At 40.7% G+C, this 21,810-nt stretch overlaps 2 protein-coding genes across 2 annotated transcripts in view; one reads left to right on the plus strand and one right to left on the minus strand.

The window, feature by feature from the left end:
* Positions 1-21,810, plus strand: part of CLCN1 (chloride voltage-gated channel 1) — a 40,874-nt gene that overhangs the window by 15,608 nt on the left and 3,456 nt on the right. The window contains exons 8-20 of the mRNA XM_049824373.1: positions 2,978-3,103; positions 7,384-7,468; positions 10,082-10,183; positions 11,998-12,082; positions 12,492-12,641; positions 15,258-15,327; positions 16,922-17,032; positions 17,161-17,374; positions 18,050-18,183; positions 18,703-18,929; positions 19,051-19,156; positions 20,828-20,910; positions 21,649-21,687. Of these exons, the coding sequence (XP_049680330.1) occupies positions 2,978-3,103; positions 7,384-7,468; positions 10,082-10,183; positions 11,998-12,082; positions 12,492-12,641; positions 15,258-15,327; positions 16,922-17,032; positions 17,161-17,374; positions 18,050-18,183; positions 18,703-18,929; positions 19,051-19,156; positions 20,828-20,910; positions 21,649-21,687 (1,532 nt within the window). The remainder of the gene's footprint in view (positions 1-2,977; positions 3,104-7,383; positions 7,469-10,081; positions 10,184-11,997; positions 12,083-12,491; positions 12,642-15,257; positions 15,328-16,921; positions 17,033-17,160; positions 17,375-18,049; positions 18,184-18,702; positions 18,930-19,050; positions 19,157-20,827; positions 20,911-21,648; positions 21,688-21,810) is intronic.
* Positions 3,164-21,810, minus strand: part of FAM131B (family with sequence similarity 131 member B) — a 78,781-nt gene continuing 60,134 nt past the window's right edge. The window contains exon 9 of the transcript XR_007509023.1: positions 3,164-3,230. The gene's annotated coding sequence lies outside the window, so the exon portion shown is untranslated. The remainder of the gene's footprint in view (positions 3,231-21,810) is intronic.

The following is a 21,810-nucleotide window of genomic DNA, read 5'->3' on the forward strand; positions in this document are numbered from 1 at the left end:
TTTTGAATGTTTTGAAGCCGTCCAGAAGGGAGAAGCAATATCAATATAGCTGTAACTCTGAGACCGGTGACAGCATGTGGCTGTACCTGCCAATTCTGTTACTCACTCTGCTTTCTGTCCTTCTCTCTTCTGTTTGTCTGTCCCTCTTTGTCTCTTTCACCAGTAGCAGCCATATTATTACACGGATGTCCTGACTGTGGGTTGCGCTGTGGGGGTCGGCTGCTGCTTTGGGACACCACTTGGAGGCAAGTGGCTGTTCTGTTTCCTTTTTCTCAGGTACCTAAATCCTCTCCTGCATAGTCCTCTTCTCCTCTCCCCCTTTCCTGCACCATATTTTTGATCTGTCATCTACTTTGAGCAAAGAAGCTTACTTTTAGCATTACCAACCTCCTCAGCATCTCTGACACAGTCTTTTTTCCACACGTCAGCCTTCTGGAGGCAAGGGTGGAAGGCTCTCTAGAACAGTGGTCTCCAAAGGGGTGTGCAAGATGATCCGTTGGGGTGTGGGAAGAAAATATTGGAATGTCTCTGGTTTAATTTTTTTTAAAAAAGGAAATAAATTAAGCTTCACTAATATTGGAGTGTATATATTGGCAGGGGTGCCCTCACTCAGTATGTATGTCAGATGGCCGCTTGTCACATACAGTGCATGAGGTGTCCTGGGTGTAGAGTTGTTCACAACACGGAGGGTTGACAGTGGTGTCCTCACTCATTTACCCACTTTCAACATATTGCAATGTCTTGCAATCGGTATATGCCCACTTAAGTGGATTTATGAGTTATATAGTGTTAACTAACCCTTACAAAATGGACAAGTGGCTTAAAAATATTCCTGCAAAGAGACAGGGGATTGAAGATACTACTAATAATGTGAGTACAGATGAATGACAAGAAAATGGCAGAGCTGACACTTGTCCTACTCCTAGTACAGGCTCTTAATCAGCCACATTACGCGGTACAAACAATGACCAGCTAATCAGATCTGACAAGAAGTTGGCAAAAAATAATTAAAATTATCAAAGGCTATTTTAAATATGGATTTACATCTGCCATCATTAATGATGAACCTCACCCTAAGTGTATACTGTGCTTTGAGAAGTTACCTAATGGTGGCATGAAGTCCACAGAATTAGCAGGACATTTAAAAGCTAAGCATCCAGAAAAGGAAGACAAACCTCTACAATTTTTTTCAATGATGTTTCAAGCTATGTGATATTCAGTCCAGTACTTTACAGAATCTCACTGAACTTAATGATAAATGTTTAGAAGCCTTCTTTGAGGTTTCTTACTTCATAGCAAAAGACAAAAAGCCACATACCACTGGGGAAACACTTGTTCTTCCTGCCATGGTAAAAGTGGCTGCAGTGATACGCAGAAAGCAATACAGCGGCAAAAAAATGCATTCCTTTGTCAGCAAACACTGTTGGAAGATGCATAGAAAACATTGCTGAAGATTTGAAGAAACAAGTATCAGTACAAATTACACAGTGCAAGAGGTTTGTTATGCAGCTTATGGTATTTGCTAGATTCTGTTTTGATAGTGAAATGCATGAAGAACTACTTTCTGTGAGCCACTAAAGGAAAGACCTACCAGAGAAGCTACATTCTCAACAGTAAATTACTTCTTTAATAAAAATGTTTTATGGAAAAGCTGTGCAAGTATAATGACTGCTGGAGCAGCTGCTTTGGCATAAGAAAAGGATTGCGTGGTAAGGTTACATAGACAGCAACACACCTGAAATTCATTCCCTGCGTTGTTCTTAGGCAAGCTATTGCAGCAAAGAAATGGGAGCCAGATATGCACAAAGTACTACAGGATGTCATCAATGTGGTTAATTTTGTAAAAACAAGACTTCGGAACAGCAGAATCTTTACAGTACTTCCTAATGAGATGGGGAGTGACCACGAAAATCCTTTGTACCATACAGACATTTGCTGGTTATCTCATGGCAATGGGCTTTTAAAAGACTTGTTGAATTTAAAGACCAGTTACACGTTTTTCTTTTACAAAAAAAGAGGTGTTCTGAATTTGCTGATCTTTCCTGTGATGACACGCGTCTGTCAGTAGCATGCTACCTAGCAGTTATTTTTTAAAAAATAAACACACTTAATGCATCCCTTCAAGGTGAAAGTGACATTGTAACAGTGGGTGAGAAAGTAACTGCTTTTCAAAAGAAACTGTACAAGTAGAATGTGTGTCACCTACAAAAACTCTCATATGTGTACACTTAAAAAACCCTCAGAAACAGAGATTTCTAACCTGTTTAAAAATCTTCCAGGTTAAGACTTTCAGTGGGTTTTGAACCCATTTATTAAAGATATAAGAATGCAACACCTTCTGATTAGTTTGCAAGAACAACTGATTGACATCAGGGAAGATGGAAATTTATGATCCAAATTTCAACAAAAATCTTTGCATATGTGGTGGATAGGATTGAAAAAATAATGTCATGATTCAGTCAGCACAGACAATGATGCATTTCTTGCATGTGGATTTATGTATCTTTATGAGATATCTTTTTCGGCTATGACAGCCATTAAGACCAGGTATCAAAATAAACTGAACATAGAACCAGACCTTTGAATCACTGTATCACGAAGTGTTAAACCAAGATATTAAAAAATAAAGAAGAATAAAAATATTTTTAGCAAGAACAAAAATTTTTTTGTTCCATTAATAAGTAAAACAAATTTTTAAAGTTTTGTTTATTTCATCTTTATCTCGTCCTTTTTTAATTTCTATTTTTTGTGTATGTTTTGTATTGTACATAATATATTAGTACAGTAGTACACGTATATAATTTTTAAATAAATACACATATTTTGGGTGGTATGTGCTCAAAAATCTTTTATTGGTAGGTGTGTGTGATCAAAGAAGTGTGGAGACCACTGCTCTAGAAGGCTATTAGAAGCCTCTCTCACACTTCTAATGTTACACTTCTGATTTTAACTTTGCTCCCTTTCCAACTTTTTCTAGGTGTCCTTTTCAGCATTGAGGTCACTTCTACTTACTTTGCTGTGCGCAATTACTGGAGAGGTTTCTTTGCAGCTACCTTTAGTGCCTTCATTTTTCGAGTCCTTGCTGTTTGGAACAAGGATGCAGGTAAGCTAAGAGCCATTCCCACTCTCTGTACAAAAGTTGCTCTATTAATTTATTCTTTTCCATCTTCCTCAAAACCACAACCTTGTATGATGTTTAAAACTTCTGCCGTGACATGTGACTTCCAGCACTACAGAAGGAAAGAGAAAGGGAAGTATCTTATGTCATCAATTGTGTAACCCAACCTATTCCTAGGTGTGCTGGGGGTATGACTGAAAATGACTGAATATGAGTCCTCGGCAAGTAAGAGGGCCTCTGAGGTGGGATTTTTGCCTCTTCTCAGCATAATGTCAAGGCTGCAGACACAGAGGTATCCCATCCCAAAGGACGTAATACATACTGCAGTGTATACTGCTGTGATCTGCTGGAAATGCCATGGCCTGCTTTTGTCATCCTTTGACTATAAGCACAAAAACCAAATAGATTAGAAAATTGAGATGATAAAATGATTAGGAGGCTACAGGATTGGCATGGTGTGACTGAAGGTCCTGAAAGAATAACTGTCTCAAGTAACTGAGAAGTGTGTGTGCAATATCTGTGTAGACAGAAACAGCACAGGACAAGCCTGTTCAGGAGAGAATCTCAGATACTGTGGGGATGGAGTTTTAGCTGATGCAGAAGGCTACCATTTCTTTGTAAACCTCTCTCTTATAATGTCTTCATCTTTTATATTTACAGTTATATGTATTTTATTGAGCTGAGCTCTATGTGGGCTGTTCCCTTACTTAAAACTGCTGTAATTTACGTCTCTCTTGACTTCACAGGGTTGGATATTTTTGTGCTAAAACATTATTTGGCTTGAATATTCTCTTGAATATAGAAAGGGACTACAATTTCTACCTGAATGTAGAAAGTGACTACATCTTTGTTTGTGAAACACTGCCTCATATTGAGCGGTATTCAATCTGTCACAAAACCCACATCTTTCTGTTCTTTCCAGAGGAAAATATAAGAAATTCAAAGATAGATGACAGGAAATAATTTCCTATCCTTCACTTTATCTACTCTAGCTCCTTTGCTGATCTCCCAAATCATTAGAAATTAGCTTAATCCTGAAACCTCTTAATTACTGTCCCTTCTTCTAAATCATCCAGACAGCTTTAATACCCACACTAATGGCTCCTTACATTCTGCTTCATTGACTGTCTGGGTTAAAAAGTTCCGTGATCCAATTGTCCATGAAAAATAGTTCCTTTTCATAGGTCTGAATTTTCTTTGTCTGTGTTGCCAGTATCCTTGTCCTTGTATTAAGGAACTAGAAACTTTTGTCTAGGTAAGTCATTCATTATTTTATGATCTTTTATCATGCCTGCTCTAACTTTTCTTTCATGTCTTTTCTTGCTCATTTCCTTCTGAAAGTTACAAGCCCTGTCTTTTTAGTCTTTGTTCATGCAAGGGTTTTTCTTAGGCCCCTTCTCTAGTGTCTTCACAACCTCTAAATTCTTGCCTACTCCCAGGAGTCATGCACTCCGTAGATAAGCGGAGGTCTTTGTGCTAATTTCCTGTATGGCTACTATTATCACCCAGTAAGAAAGCCTTTGTATGAGGTGGGTTAATGTACTTGAAAGTGGAAGAAACTGCTTCCCTTATGTGCACCTACCTATAATGTTCATGTGCCACATGTAAACTATTGCAAATTCATACGTAATATGTAAAATAACTTTTCTGCTTAGGCAAGCATTTGCCATCTTCTTCCAGACTATTTTTGAGATAAAATGATCAGAGTTCCAAGCAGGTGTGGCTATTGCGTGGATCTACTGGAAGGCATTACAATATTGCAATGCAATACTGTGCATTATGATATCATTTTTATGCAGCTTTTGCACATTTCTAGCAGCTGCAATTAGGAAAATGGTAAAAAGACCATTTTATTTGCCCTGTCTACACTGATACAACTCACTTTCTTGAAATACAATTGTTAAATTAGATTCCTTTCTAATGTATCAGTAATCTTGCCTGACTGTATTACTTTGCATTCAGCAACACAGAACATTGCCTTTCTTATGCAGTCCTCTCTGCTTCCAACCAGAGTAAACTGATTCAGTATCATCACGTGCAGATTTTGCCATCTTCCGCAGAAAATCCTGAATCATAGAAAGATTTAGTTTGGAAGAGACCCCTGGAGCTCTCTACTCCAAATTTCTGCTTACAGGAGGGACAACTTTCCGCTGCCTCCCTGGGCATCTGTTCCAGCGCTGAACCCCTTCCCCAAAAAGAAGCATTCACTCCTTATATACAGACAAAATTCCCGTGTTGGAAGTCATGCCCATTGCCTCTTTTTCTTTCATTGCGTCTTTACGACTTCCTCACGAGGTAGGTGAGACTGCTGTTAGAACCCTCTTGGGCCTTCTCGTTTCCACGCTGAGTAGACCTATCTCCTGCAGCCCCTCCCTGTGCCCATGCCCTGCACCTTCTTGGGGCTCACTACTGGGCTCTCCCCAGTTTTGTAACATTTTGTTTGTAGTGGGTTTTGTAGATGTGGCTTCATCACTGCCATATAGAAGGAAATAATCACCACCCTCTACCAGCTGGTTGTGCTTTTGCTGACATGGCCCAGTAGTTAGCTTTCATTTCCACAAGGGCACATATTAAGCATTGTCTCCACCAGGACCCACTGGCACGAGAGCAGAGCTTTTCCTCTTCACTAGGCCCCCAGGCTGTACTGACACACCTGCCATTCCAGGTGCGGGACTAAATATTTGTCTTCGTTGAATTTATGATGTTCCTACTGGTCAACTCCTCCGGTGTGTGGAGGCCACTCTGTGTGAAACCCTCCAGGTGACAAACCACCCCCTTCTCTCCCTCCCCAGCTCAGTATGGTGACTGACAAGTGAGTTCCATACTATCATCTAGGACCCTGATGCAGATGTTAAATAGAATCAGCTCCACTATTGACCTCTGAAGAAATCCATTCAACACCACGGGGACCCAAGAACTCCTGCTACATGTGTACTATGACATGTATCATTACATGACTGACATGATAAACTCACTTTTTTTCTCTCTCTGGGGTAGCTTCTGGTCCATAATAATATTTTCCCTTTTGCTGTTTGATCAGTGGACCTCTACATGAGGCTCCACAGCCTCATGTGGGATCTCTTAATAATCTAAATAAATACCATTCTCCTTAATCTGGCTTCACTGTTTTGTTAAGAAAAATTCTACATCACAAAGTTTTTATACATTTGAATTACCTTTCTGGGGGTTTTTCCCTGCCTTTGAGGTTCAAAATAAGTATTTACAGGGTTGTGCTTGCTTTTAAAATCTAGACATGTATTACCGATTTGCCAGGTGCTAACGCACAGGTCTCTTTGCACGTCACCACATTGCTCCACAACCTTCTTAAACACATATGCTACCCATCAGTCCCCCTCCAGGCCCTGGAAGCCCTGATGCTCATTAGAGAAGGTGAAATATTTTTTTAAATAGCTCATCTACCTCATTCTTAATCTGCCTCAGATCTTAATGCCTTAATGTCTTGTCTGGCCAATTAACAAGTAATTAATGCCTCCTGTAATAATCACATAATGCTAGATTTTCACTGCTTCTTTTCTTTCCTCATTGTGCAAATAAATCTTTCATCCAGGGCAAGCTGGGTTTTAGATCCATCCTCATTCAGCTGCATTTCCACTCTGCATAGATTGCTAATTTGTACTTCACCTGTTGGCATACAGATGTTTACTGTTTCCACACAATTAGGTACCTCCAGGTAAAAGCAGGACAGATTTCAACATCTGAGTCATTTTAGCAGTGCAACACTGCCAGGAGAGGTGAGCTGAAGAAGATGGGGCTTAGCTGTTATTTTCCATCTCTGATTTCTAAGACTTTCATTCTTTTGGTACCAGTCAAAAGTTTTGCAGATATAACTTCAGAGAGGATCCGAGTTCTGTTTCTAGAAGGCAATCACAACTGTGCATGACACAGCTTCTCTGGATATGTAAGCACTGCCTGCCTTGGCAAAGAGAGTTTTCAGAGTCAGTACTTTCTAGAGAATAGATGGTGGAAGAAAAGAAATAAAACCCTTTAAAAATCTGGGATTGTAGGTAAAAATATATAGACATTCTCTGAAAACAAACCTGTACCATCTAGAGTGCTAGGGTTGGAAGTGCTCAAAATAGGCACTACTAAAATCAGAGCAGTCTGCCAGTCTGTAATATTGTATATAATGTTGTGAAACCACACAGGAGCGTGTATAAACTAGTTGTTCTGTCCCTACCCCTAGCTTTTAGGGCATTAAACTTCTCATGTTCCCTTTCCTCCTCTACCTCTTTCTTCTCTTGCAGATACCATCACAGCCCTGTTCAGAACGAACTTTCGCATGGATTTCCCTTTTGATCTGCAAGAGCTGCCAGCATTTGCTGTAATAGGGTAAGTTCCCAGGAACCTGGCTCCTTGCTCTACAAAGGTTATCATGTGAGCTCTGTTAGGAATTCTTTTGCAAAACAATTACATACATCTCTTTTAGACATTTTGATTGTCACAAATAAGGCCTCTGCTTGTTGGGATTCCTCCTTCTGAAATGGTGCCCATGTAGCACAATGGGTAAGGAAGGAAATGTGGGTATTACCAAGCTCTTTGTTATTTCCTTTCCATATATGACTTTTTCAGAAATTAAGTTCTAGGAAAAAAAAGTAAGTCTAACTTGGTCTAGGTTCTGGATATAGATTTACTAAATGGCCCTTTAACTGTTTTGATGGCATCCCCAAATGAACTGATGTAACAAGTATGGCCTTTTCACTTGACAAAATTGGGACAAAAGATTTAACCATGAAGTTTCCCTTTTACAAGGTCAGAATGGTTATCCTTTTCAAGAGAGGTTGATACACTCAACGTGGTGGCAAGGGTAACTTAACCGTAACTGGATTCAGAGAGAACAATAGTTAATTTATTAAGATGATTGTCAGTTTTATTTTATTTATGGAGATATCCGAGTTGGTTTCATTTGTAGAGGAAATTTTGGGAAATGAAAGAATGAACTTGAGAAAAATGAGAAAATAATTAGGAAATAATAGAGAAAAAAAGAGTTTGGCATTGCTGTGAGGAAAAGTCTTGCATTAGAGCTTGAGAGAGGCTCCAGGGAAATAACTGCAGAGCAGTAGTGAAGGGAATACACTGTAGGAACAAATACCTGTGCTGGTGTTGTGAACATATGCTGTTGCAAGACCTGGATCCAAGACCAGAAATATATTTGAAGTTTTCCAGCTCCTTTTAGTAGGCTGCCCTCACATTCATTTATTTGAATATGAACTCAAGTGGGATTTTTTGATGACATCAGATATGTTGGAAATCTATGAATCTACAGGAGCTTTTGCTAGTAATATGTATCCACTTTGTTCTTCTCCTTGAATAGACTTGCATGCTGAACTTGGGGGAATCTATTTGTTTAGACTGGCAAGGAAAAAGGTAATCTTTATGATTTACAGCTGACTGAATGCAAAACTTCTTGTCATTGTGTTTTGAAGAGAGTTGGCAGAGTTGGGTTTTTTTCAGTACCTCACATAGGCTAGGGAAAAGAGTATACAACAACTGTGAAATGCTTTCAAATGCCTAGCTGTCCAATGTGATTTTGATTTTTTTTTTTAAAAGCTAGACTTGGATAGTCTTGAATAAAGTCCTGATGCTAACTTGGAATACTCCAAATGCTCTTAACATTAAGTCTCAAAGTTGAACTCTCTTTCTATCCAACCTGTTTCTTCACTTTCAGGTAGGACAAAAAAACTGTGCCAGCCCAAGCACTATCAACATGTAGATCTTGTTCTTCTGTGCAACAACAGCAAATGTTGTTAATTTGCAAAATATATACAGGAGGACCATTTCTATTTTATTGACAAATTGGTAGGCAGGAATGGATGGATCTATTTTTTAATATAGTGTTACAAAGAAATTCAGCTCACTGTGCAGCCCTTAGGCTTATATTGCCTAATGGACTGGTCTATTTTATCAGTAGTGCTAAACAGTGCTGGCTTAAAATATTTAAGAGAAGCTCATTGGACATGTTTGCGAACAGCTTTATATTTAGTTTAAACTTGTTTCTATGCAATTTTTAAATGATCAGGCAGGATTTTTTCAACATACAACCTTTTAAGTAAGCTAAATTAATCTTTGAATGATATTTAGCAAAAGCCTGCACAACATATAACAAAGGAAAATTCCATTAATTTTAAAAATTAATAGAATGAAAATGTTATCTCTTTATCCTCAGTATTCTGTGGGTTAATTATTTGCCACATAAAATAGTAACCTCCCCTTACCAATTCTAAATGTGGTCTCTCTTTTTTTTTTTTTTTTTTTTTTTTTTTTTTTTTTTTTTTTTTTTTTTTTTTTTTTTTTTTACTTCACCTTTGGGTATTAGGCCCTATTTATCCAGGTGTCATTAAGCTACAGAGCATAAGGATCAAGGCCAGTCCTTAGACAACTATACTTTTGGGGGGTTTATTAGGATCAGGAACATAGGCCTAAGTGATTAGGATCATAGAGATGACATACTTTGCTTTAGGCACAAGAGTTGCTATTACTTTTTATATTTGATGTAGGTGTATAATTTTGCTGAATCTGAGTTAAACTCCCTTCATCTTTACTATTTTCTATTCCAACCTGATGTCTAAGTTCTGACAATACTGGTCTTTGCCCAGCTGCTCTTCGCCAGCCCCCACTGAGATCTGTCAGTCCTTTTTTATAGATTATTTTTAAATTTTATTTTATAGATTTATATACATGAGATTTCCCCCTCTAAGCAAGAGAAAAATTAAGTGGTAAAATGGCAGTGTGTCTGACAAAGAGGTCCAAAGTAACCGCTCTCCTTTCTTCAGGGAGTCAATATCTTTAAGTGAGTTGCTGTAGGAGTTTCTGTCACCTCTAGGTGACATTTAAAAGACTTCATAAACAGCTGAAGGTGAAAAACACTTAAACTCATTTTCTTGGTTGATGGTTTGTGTATTATCTGTTGTTTGGTATGATTTTATTTCTTTTTTTCCATTTTAGGATATGTTCTGGATTCCTTGGAGCGTTTTTCGTTTATCTCAATCGCCAAGTGGTCCTATGCATCCGGCGTCATACGGCTCTGAGCCAGTTTCTCACCAAATAGTGAGTGCCTTTGAAGATACTCTCTTTAGGGACCAGATTTTTTGTATCCTACTGGTATTGGATAGTAACAAATGCTTTCTGGAAGCTAGTAGAACTATTTCAAGTGTAAGATAGTAAAAATATGAGAAACTGAAATTATACAAGAGTAAGATAGCTGCAAACATCAAGACAATTTGTTCCGCACTGGATTTTCTTCTTGATCAGCCCCAATAGCTTCAAATAGTTTCTTGAGTTAGAAGGGAGAGTGTAATATTCGTTAAGAGGACAAGGGAAACTTGATTGGACAGAAAATGTTTTTAATTAGAAAATCAATGATCATGCTTCTTAAGGTCATGCTGTGTCTGTTTATTTTTTTAGAATCTGTAAAAAATAAATATCATTTATATTTTAAGAAAATTAAACACAACTGAAATCTAACTATGTCTTTAAACTCTAAATGTTTTTTTAATCAAAATGTAGACAAAAATGTAAAGAATGTGCTGCAGTATTGCAGTTACTGCATACTTATGAACCAAAAGCTGAAACTGATAGTAACCAAATGGTGTGAACTGCAGCATGGAAGAGAAATGCAAAACAAAATAAAAATCTCAGCAATAAAGGTTTTACAGGGCACTTGAAGATACTTTTTTTTCCCTCGCTAATAAAGTTATAACCTCCAAAGTTATAACCTGAAGAAGAAGAGGTGGCTAACTGGAAATGTCTTCAGTGTCTTTACAGAAGAAATCTGATGCTGTGAGAATTTTTTAAGTTGAGAGGTGTGGAGGACCTACATTTCTTAACAAGTTGCAGATCTGAGTAGAAGAAAACCACTAGTTAAAAAGAAGTTCAAACTAATTTAATTTATTATGTGGAAGAAAAATTGTCTTTCTCCATTGTGTAGCATTACCCACAGGCACCAGCAGAGCCATCAAACAAAGCTAATAGAGAAGTGGAACTAAGCCTGAAAAGCAGGAATTTACTTTAAACTTTTGACTCATTTCTCAGAGTTGTGTAGGTCCTTAGACTGAAAGAAATTAAATTTTATATATTTTGTCTTCCTAAATACCACAGCATCTCAGCCAAAACTTCCAGTAAAAAACCCCAGTAATTTGTCAGGGGAGACCCGACAGGATTAGTCCAGCACGTGGAGACAGCTTAGACTTGTGTTGTCTTAGTGCCCATGAAGTATCACGGTGTACCTGGAAACCCATCCTGGGGCTGGACAAAGCAGTAGGAAAACACAGATGGCTTCAGCCTGCTGTCCAGCTGTGCCCCACTGGTGCAGCACAGCTAGAGCCACTGGCCACCAAGGACACCTTCCCAAAATTTGTGACGGTCAGCAATTCAATGGAAAGAAAAGCAGTTTTCCTCATAAGAATTAATGCAATGGGGGATGCATGCAGAAATGTATGAAAAAAAGGTACATTTAAATACACTGGAACAGGTTACATTGCATGGGGGATGAAGAAGCAAGACTGGCACAATCCAAAAAATGGAGGAGGTGCTGGCTTTTGACAGTAGGTCAACACATCGTTGTAAATACACTTCCCCCCTCCTTGAGTATTCAGGTTTGTGGATTTTGTACATCCCTCTCTCCCTCCACCTCTCCCATTACATTAATTCTGATGGGAAAAATGGCTTTGCTGACAGGTGAACTCTATGAATGATGATGATCCATGGAGCAGGGCATTAAATTGCCAGTAACAGAACTCCAAAGCAACGGATACAGATTTGGCAGAGACCTTATACAGAAATAGCATTCAAAGTCCTGAAGTGATAGTGCTACAAGAAAAAAATGTGAGGCTGTATTTTAACAAACTTTTCTTTCTTTTCAGCCGCCTCATATACCCTGGGGTTATAACCTTCCTTATAGCATCTGTGACCTTTCCTCCCGGATTTGGGCAGTTCATGGCAGGAGAGGTGAGAGTGGGATGTGTATTTGCAGTTCTGTGGAACAGCCTCACCTTATCCTGTGCCCCAATAAGCTTGTGTCATGGAAAGGGGAAGAAAGATATGGGAGAAGTTTGGATTGAGGAGGGACTATATTCTGAGACTCATGATCTCTGCTATCATCTCCTTCATAAAAAACTTGAAAAAATTTTACTCTCCTAAGCAAGTAATAAGGACAATGTTACCCCATGTGTAAAAGTAGTTATCCTTTCACCAGTTCAGGTAAAGTCCCGTCTCTCTTCCTGAAGATTAAAAATGTGAATTAATTCTCATAATCATGCATTACTGAAGTAAAAATCCCCTCCACTTTCTTGGGATAGAGGTAGAATATTTACTCCACCTAATCTCACGAGTCATGCCTGGTTTTTTTGCTGTTTAGCTGATGCCACGGGAAGCCATCAGCTCTCTCTTTGATAACTATACCTGGGCAAAATACACAGGGGACCTTCAGATCCTAGGGAAATCTGCTGCCTGGATCCATCCTAAAGTCAGCGTCTTCATCATCATTCTGCTCTTCTTCCTCATGAAGGTAGGAAACACAACTTACCGTAACCTTTCGCCACTCAGAGTGAATGTTCTTAATCCTTTGTAAAATAGTTTGTGAACTGCCAATGAAGAGTTGCTGGGTATTGAATGAAGCACTACAACTGCAATAATTTCTTACATCTTTTGATGTGATGTTTGCCCACCTCGAATAGAAGATTACCAAAATTATAGGGAATAGTTTCCTGGCCTTAATATAGTGATCTCCTTCACTGCTCCCTAGATCACCTTCCTCCTGTGTCCTGCTGACCTTTGATACCCACTGTGTAGTAGCTGGTAGGGAGGACTACGTCAGGAAAGATTTCTCAAGTTCCACAAAAATGAATAACTGAGTAAAAAGCTCTCAGATAATTTATATTTGGTCTAAATAAAATCTGATACAGTCTACTTGATATTCCTGACTACAGATAGGAGACAAATAAGAATATCCAAGCACAGTCTATAGTTGTGTGAGGCTCACGGATTTGTTAGCAGTACCATAACTTGATGGAGAAATGCAGCTGAAAACAGTTCTGCTCACTTCTCGGAAAGCAACAGCAGATTAAATGTTCTGAGCTGACATGGTCTGTGGAAGTTGAAACTGTTCAGCCTCTGAAAAGATCAGCAATGTAACTGATACATGACAGATCAAGAGAAGAGATTTGAAAGAAGAAAATATTATATTCCAGTGTTCAAAATACAAGTAGCAAGAAAGAGGTTTTCCTAAGAGAGGAAAAAAAAAGATAAAAGGGTAAAAATATCATAGAAATGGTGATTTTTGTTGTTGTTGCAAAGGAGCAAAAGAGCTGAGGCCCCCTTGCAATATCAGTTAAACATTTCAGTAGATCAGGAATTGACATCAATGATTGATTGACACAGCTGATTCCACCTAAAGTAAAACACTGTATTGAATTTCTGACAGGGAGTTGAGAGTTCTGCTGCTGTGATAATTCTGATTATAGCATACTAAGCGGATAAGGTCTCATTTACTTGAAGAAAAGAGGGACGGAATACATGGTGTATCTATTCTGAGTTCATCTGTTCTCCTTTGGAAGAGCTGTATCCTCAGACACTAGATTCATTGGCCTTGTCCCATTAACTAAAGGCTTTCTCAACTCACTAGTTAACTGCTCCAAGCAGTTTATTTCCTTCTGGTTATATTCAGAGTTGGGACGGACCACGTAAAAATGAAACTGCTGTTTTGACTCTGGGCAAAGACTTGGCCTGATTCTCCACTGCACTACAGTCCCATTTCTCAGCTGTATTTGGCCTGGGTTTGGTACTGCAAAGGCAGACCTTAGGTAGCAGTACTCCACTTCTGCAGCTTGCTGGCCTCTGCAGCCAGCCAGGAATCTCTCTTCTGGAATATTCCAATGGCTGTGGAAGGAAGAGCAACAGCCAGCATCAAATTGATGGTCCAACCCATCCTCACAGCATGTTCCTTTACCATGGGCTGAGAAATGCTGTTCTGATGGCTTTGTTACCTTCATAGAGGACTTGCCTAAACGGCAGGCTATATATTGGCTCAATTTTCCCTTTTATGCCAACCATCCTATGAGAGTTACAGCAGAAAAGCTGTTTTGGGTGGATTTCCTCTCACAAACTGTCTACAGATTAGCATCTCATCTGTCTACAGCTACAACAATGTCTGCAGAGACATCTCCTCCTCAAAGGTGGACCTTGAACAGGAAGGATTTGTCCACTCTGAGGAGAATATGGTCCTGAAATACCTGAAAGTATTGCTCTTGATGTGCTGGTCCATAGTTGTCTCTCTCCTATGGATGATACTGCTGCAGCAAGGGACATCTTGCCAGTACACTTCTTCGTACAAACTTTTGAAACAGCAGCATTGTCTGTGTTTCCCTCAACTGCGGAAATCTTGTCATATTGCCTGAGAAAGTCTGACTGTATTGGCCTTTGAGCCGTTTGTAAGATTAGGCTGTTGCCTCCAGAAGAACTCTATATATGCTGGGCTAAGTCAGCATTTGAATTGGTCTTAGTAGTACCAGGACGGATTTCATCATTTTGCCCAACATAGTCATAGGGCAAGAGGCAACAGACACCAGCTAGAATAAAGGAAACTCATGACAGTTGGACTTCAGGAAAAAAATCTCCCGAGTGTGGGTCAGCAGTGGCATGAATGCCCAGAAAAGCTAGGAAATCTCCACCCTTCAAGATGTTGAGAACTCACCTGGGTAAGGCCCTGAGCAACCTGATCTAACTTAGGAATTAGACCTTCTGGGAGCAGGGAGTTGGGGGAGAGACCTCCAGTGCCCTTCACACTGAATTCGTTCTAAGTCTGTGAAATTTTGACAACCCTGTTCTGTGAAAATCTAAGCTGTTTGGAGCAGTAGGAAATCTCAACTTCTGAGGTCCAAGGCAAAGGAGTTCTTACGTTCACCCATCCCCTTGGTGATTCAGCCTCCCTGCCACCACAGCAGTCACTCTGGTGTGTTGCCAGAGATCTTCCAGCTCCCCTTCACAGCCCCTTTTCCCTTCACTTTCTGGCTGAACTGCCAGATCCCTCAGAACGTGTCTTCTCATGGATTCACAGGCTGGGTGGTAGAGTGGGGTTGCGGGAAATGCTATTGCTGCTCAGTAAGAACCACATCCTCTGTTCTAGTTCTGGATGGCTGTCATTGCTACCACAATGCCAATACCCTGCGGAGGATTCATGCCTGTTTTTGTTATAGGTGAGTTTCAATTCTGTGTTGCAACATATAGGTCTGACAGGTGGAGAGAAAAGAGACATTGTGTGCATACCCAGTAGGTATCTTCTAGTGAATAAGGAGTCATCACGTGATATCTATGGCAAGCTCTGTTAACAGTCCATAATACCAGCACCTGAGGCTCTGCTTTGGTCATTTTTCCCAGCCCCCAAATCCAAATGCTGAGGAGGAAATCCCTGTCTTTTTACATGAGGAAAGCCACACTGTGGGAAAGCATGTTGAGCCATGGCCTTCTAATTTCTCTGCCTTTTCCTACATAGAAACTTTCATCCTATTAGTAGTAGTTGCTTTTTTCACCCCTGAAGGCCAACTAGAAGAGATAACCTCAAAACTATTACCTGCAATGTAATCTACCCCTTACTAATTTCTTCTGACTGAAGTGCAGTAACATACAAGAGTTGGTTTTTAAGTGGCTTTAATTCTAAGTCCAAAAAATAAAAAGAATATGATGCTAATGTTAAGAAAGAGAGGCTATGTTAGACTAAAGTATACAAGCTCATGAAGTTCAGCATTAAGTACCCACAGCTCTTAAATGGAACAGTGTGTGCTAAGGACCTCTGGGTTCTGGCAGGCAGCAACTGAACGTGAGTCAGTAGCATGCCCTTGCAGTGATGAAGGCTAACCACAAACAAGGCTCTATTAGGAAAAAGTCTAGCCAGCAAGGCAAAGAAATTGGTTATTTCCCTGTATTCAGCACTTTGGACACAATTCTGGAGTATGTGCCATTTTGTGTCCACCAGTACAAGAGATTTTGACAAAGTGCAATGAGGCTAGTGGAGGCCACCGGGATTGTTGGGGAGCTGGAGCACCAAACAAACAAGGCAAACCTGAAGAAGTTGGGCTTGTTCAGCCTGCGGAAGGGAAGGCTGAGAGGGGATCTAACTGCAGCCTTCACCACCTAATGCAGCACGAGATAGAGAGGATAGAAAGACTTCTCTGAGATACACACAGTAAATAGGAGGTAAAGGCACAAGTTGCAACAGGGGAAATTCTGAAGGGACATAAGAAAAAAATTGTTTCCTTGGTTAAAGTGCTCAGAAAAGCTGGAGAATCTCCATCCTTGCAGACTTTTAAAACTTGTCTGAACAAGGCCCTGGGTGACCTGATCTCACTTTGAAATTAGCCCTGTTGTGAGCAGGGGTCAGAACAAGTCCTCCAGAAGTCCCTTCCCACCCAAACTCGTCTGTAAGCGGTGATTCTATTGTCTGGACATTCATAGAATGAGTGTGTGAAGGGTCTCAATGGTGATCTGGACTGACATTGCACATATTCCGAAAATATTTCCTCCTATCTGGGAATCACAAATACCACTGTGCCTGGTGTGCCTAAGTGGAAGAATGAGGGGCCAACTGTATTTACACATCTTAGTACCTTTTTCCCCTCCTGGAGTCTAACTTCTATATTCTGTAATTGAGAACTACTCTTTATCCCCATTTTAATGTAAGTTTTGATTTTGTTTCTGTTAGAAAATATGCAAGTGATTGCCTAGCACAGCTGCACAGCACAGACTGGGTGTTCCTTAGATGTTAATTCCATAATTGTCAGTGATATTTTCCAGGTGCTGCATTTGGGCGTCTTATTGGGGAAATCATGGCATCACTTTTTCCCAATGGGATCCTCTTTGATGGTATTGTTTATCAAATCTTACCTGGAGGGTATGCTGTCATTGGTGAGTCTCCATGTCTTTCTTTTTCTTCGCCTGGTCCCATCCCCATGACTTTCCTGGTCGATATGACATGCTGTTCTATATGACAGTTTTCTTCTCTCCCTATTCCTTTTTCACCCTACCTGGGAAAGGTGCAGCAGCTCTGACAGGAGCAGTGAGCCACACTGTCTCCACTGCTGTCATCTGCTTTGAGCTTACGGGTCAGATCTCTCACATCCTCCCCATGATGGTGGCTGTCATTCTTGCCAACATGGTGGCCCAGAGTCTGCAGCCCAGCCTCTATGATAGCATCATCCAGGTGAAGAAGTTGCCCTACCTGCCAGACCTGGGCTGGAATCACATAAGGTATAGTAGTAAAACAGAGGAGGAGGTGGGGAGTGGCAAAGAAATAAAGCAGAAGAGGATGAGACCATGGGAGAATAAAAGGTTATGAAAAGGGGATAGTACTACAAAGAAAATGAAAGTGCAGAATAGGCCTGCAGCGAGAAAAAACAAGTGGTGGAGTAGAATTAGGGTTCATACACAGAAACAGAGAAAAGTCCTTTTTTTCACTGAAAGCACAGGTTTGAATAATCTACAACATTACTGAATTTGCATTAATATTGTCAAATTGCTTCAGTTTAAAAATCTAAAAATCAAGCATCTCATTTCTATTTTTTTCTGAATTCAGTGCTATTTGGATTTTTTCTCCAGAAAATGTTTGAAATATCATTTTATTTGGATATATTGCTTAAAACAAAATTCAGTTATTCATATACATGTCTTCCTCTCTCTAGTAAATGTAATATACACAGGTATGTAAATATAAAACATCTATATATATATGTATAGATGTGTGTATTTTTATGGTGAGGGGTAATGGGGTGGAATCCTCTTTGGTTACTCTCACAGAAGAAGATTTAGCAACTGTATTGAGAACACTTCTTAAAGAAGTGGTCATTTATATGTTTCTTTAAAGAATTTATCAGCTGGACATTTTTAATATGCTAACTCTTCCCCTTATTTTCCATAAATTCACAGCAAATACAATATCTTTGTTGAGGATATTATGGTCCAAGATGTGAAATTCGTCTCCTCCAACTGTAAATACAGAGACTTGCAAACTCTACTCCAAAGCACCACTGTTAAGACTTTGCCTTTGGTGGACTCACCAGGTAAGCAATGTGGAGAAACTGGTCCTTCCTGAAGACTGTCTCAGCCTAAAGAGCCAAAGAAACTAGCTTTCAAATCACACGCTGTGAAGGAGACAGTGTGACCTACTGCATAAAAAATCATCCTAAAAATCTTCCGCTATGGATGATGTATGACAAAAGGCTGTTTCAGCTGGTCAGACAGGTAAGCTGGAGTGTGGGCAGTGAAGCAGCTCTAGCAGGTAAGGGAGGTGTGGGGAGTTTGTGGGCTGAACTGTGACGACAGGGAGGGCTCTTGCATAAGTAAAGAGCCTGCTTCTGATGTGGTGCTGAGGAGTGGCACAACTCAGGGATGGTGAGCTTCCCACAACCCCACAGTGTATTAACAGCAGCTACCAGGGCTGGTCAGTGACTCTTATATAGCTCTAGATAGTATGAGTCCAAGCACTTTGAAGAGGTTAGAGAGAGGAAGGGGCAGTGCATGGCAGGGGCCATTCAAAACCTTGAAGTGGCTTAATAGCTTCTCTGCTCTGTGTTATGCAGAGACCATGATCCTTCTGGGGTCTGTAGAGCGATCAGAACTGCAGGCTCTGCTCCAGAGACATATAAGCCCGGAACGGCGACGGCTCCTCAACCGAGAAATGCAGCAGAAGCTGTCTGAGGCACCCTACGATGGGCACAGCAAGGGACCGTGGGCAACCCTACCAAAGCTGAAGCATGAATCTTTTGCTTATGTTGATGAGGATGAGGATACAGATGAGAAAGGAGAGGTGAGGGAGAGGAGTGGAGAGACTGCAACACAGAAGCTGCTGAAGAAGCAGTAAGGCGTTTGGAGAGGCTGAGAAAGGAATGACACAGGGTGGACTTTATTTTCTCTCCTTTCCATAACAGCTACCTAGGCCCCCAAGTCCCACTCCCAGTTATCCAGAGGAGCCCAATGGCCCGACCAGTCCTCTTAAACAAATGCCTGAAACTTTGGAGCCACAGCAACTGCCAGGTATGGTAACTTCTGGCATGCCTCAGTCACATCCTAGCCAGCTTGTGGAAGCTTTCATGCTAACTGTGTGTACATGCCTGTGTAAGGTGCTGATTTCCCAGAGACTGAGAGGAGCTTTCTCCGCTGTTCCTTTATTAAGGGTACTTTGTTAATGCACCTCAACATTGGTGTAACGCATGTGGAAATATCTTCTGTTTGTGATCCCTCAGAAAGCATGGCAAAAGTAAGGCTCTCTCTCCTGTCAGTAGTCCCCACTCCATCCTTTGCAATAACATCTCCTTGGATATTTTCTGGAGAGTCTGCATGGAAGAGTCCCATCTCTTGCCTCCTTCACCCAGTGAATGAATTTCCCTGGCAAAAGCAGCATGAGAACTAAACATCTGTACCTGTTTTTTGAGTAGCTTAGGCTGTTGCTCAGCCATCTCCAAAACTGAACAGCTTCTCCCTTGAACATGCATCTCTTTGATTCAGCTACATTAATATGATGGACAAATACTGTTGTATTGTGTTCTTTGTGTGCCACCCCAGCCTATATTAGCTCTGCTTCCAAGACTGTACTCATAGCTCATTTCTGATTTGTATATCATATGTATCTGATGCAGGATGGTGGGGTTTTTTTTCCTTGATGTGTCTTGAAATATGCAGAGAGTGAGTAAGCACAGAGGTGTAGCCCAATCTTGAGCATGAATATAGGGAATAGGGCTCTGGCTCGTGCTTTTGGGCACCCCGCAGGTTAGCATGTAATATAGCATATAGCACATACTGGTTCCTTAACACCACTCACGCATGACTAAACCTCTAAGGCATAGGAAAATCCACTTAATGCTTCCAGGGCAGTAGAGTGGTGGGACAGCCATCCACCTTCCTTACCAAAGAAGAAAAAGAATCACATCAAAACAAGGACAGTGTGTGAGACATTTTACGTGGAGCTAGTGCTGAGTGATCAGGAGTGACAAGAGGAAGTGGAGCAGGGGGGACTTCACGAGGCTTTCCCTGACTTAATTTTTAGTTTGGCTCACAGTTGTCATTGTTTCTGACCAACCTTCCTCCACAGCCTTGTTCACTTCACAACAGCACCAAACCCTGTCTCGTCCTCTTTGTTAATTCTTGACTGTTCTGCCTGAGAGAATAATTCTGCAGTCTTTTTCATTCCCACCATTACACTACTGGCACAACCCATGGACTTCTCACCCCTTTGTATCTATCACATTCAGGCTGTTGATAACTCTTTGAAGGTATTTCCAAATTCTCACCTCCCCTTCCCATAGTCATCCTCCAGACCACATTCTCCTTGTGGACTGCAGAAACCTCTCATCACAGCAGTCTGTCCCTTTTATCAGATTGTTTACTGTCTCAGTAGTCTTGCTTCTGGTTGTTTTTCTTCAGGAACACTTATTATGACTATTATCTGCAAGGGCTACTTTGTAATGGTTTGTTTCCTCTTCTTGAGGACAAGCTACTGCATAGGAATATTTATTCTGGCATGTCCCAGACACAATCTTACAAATTGAGTGCTAGATTGTGACTGGCTCAGCCCTGTCATATATCATCTACTATGTCCCTCATATTATTTCCCAGCCTGTCTGGGGCAAGGAGATGGGCATGGGGCTTTGTATTTTTGTCTCTCACATGTTCTTCTTTCTTAGCCATGTGTTTCTTTTCATCCTTCAGGCAATTTCAGGAGTTTGAGGCAACTGATCCAGCAACTCTTGTGCCATCACAACCGTCCACTTGAAACAGAGAGTGCCGTCCAGGTTAGGGATACAGAGAGCCTAGTCATACCCTGAAGAGAGGAAGGAATGCAATGGAAATAGAACCTACTACTCAAAGCCATTCACCATTTGGCCAAAGCGTGGACACGCTTATGGTCCTGAACTCTGACAGCATCAGTGGGGAACTCTCTCCAAGGAGAAAGGGTGTGATTACTGTAAAGGAGTGTGCATCTTCCTAAAGAGCCATCTGTGCTCAGGTGTCAAGGCTACCATCATGACTGAGTGTGGGCATCTTTTTCTCAGTGAACAACTTAATGCTATTTTGGCTAACCTGGAATAAAGTGCAGTTCTATTCCATTTGGCAAACAGTTTTGGACAGATAAAAATGAAAAAATGCTTTTGCCTTGTGCTATGTTAGATGACCTTGGATATCTGGCATAGCTGTGCAGGGTTGGTGGATATCACACAGAGCCATCCACTTCAGGGCAGTGGTTGGACCCCACGTGGGATATCAGAGAGCATCTAAAACAGTACTAGATGACCATGTTTAGGTATCTGAATTGCTCCACCAGCATTCCATAGTCAATCTTCATTGGCAAGGGAAGCACAGCAAGTACAGGGTACATTTTATAATGTACTAGTATAAAGAAAATCTAAACAGTAATATACTATTTGGAACAAAAAGGGGGCCACATGGGGTGAGGAGGCTGTGCAATTTTTTCCTTTCTGTACTCTGTGAAACTGTGGGTTCTTTGTCCTGAACAGTGTTTTCTCCTACAGGAGCCGGTAGAAGTCATTGACACAATGAGGCCAGAAGAGGTAAGACTGTGTGCAGAAAGGGAGTAAGGTTAATTGACTACTTCTTTTGCCCATTTCCTATCACTTGCAATACTTCCTGAACTCAACAACCTCAGTGATTGCCACATACAGCCATAGCTAAAG

The sequence above is a fragment of the Accipiter gentilis genome, chromosome 21 (genome assembly GCF_929443795.1).
Source record: "Accipiter gentilis chromosome 21, bAccGen1.1, whole genome shotgun sequence".
In the NCBI taxonomy this organism is placed as follows: domain Eukaryota; kingdom Metazoa; phylum Chordata; class Aves; order Accipitriformes; family Accipitridae; genus Astur; species Astur gentilis.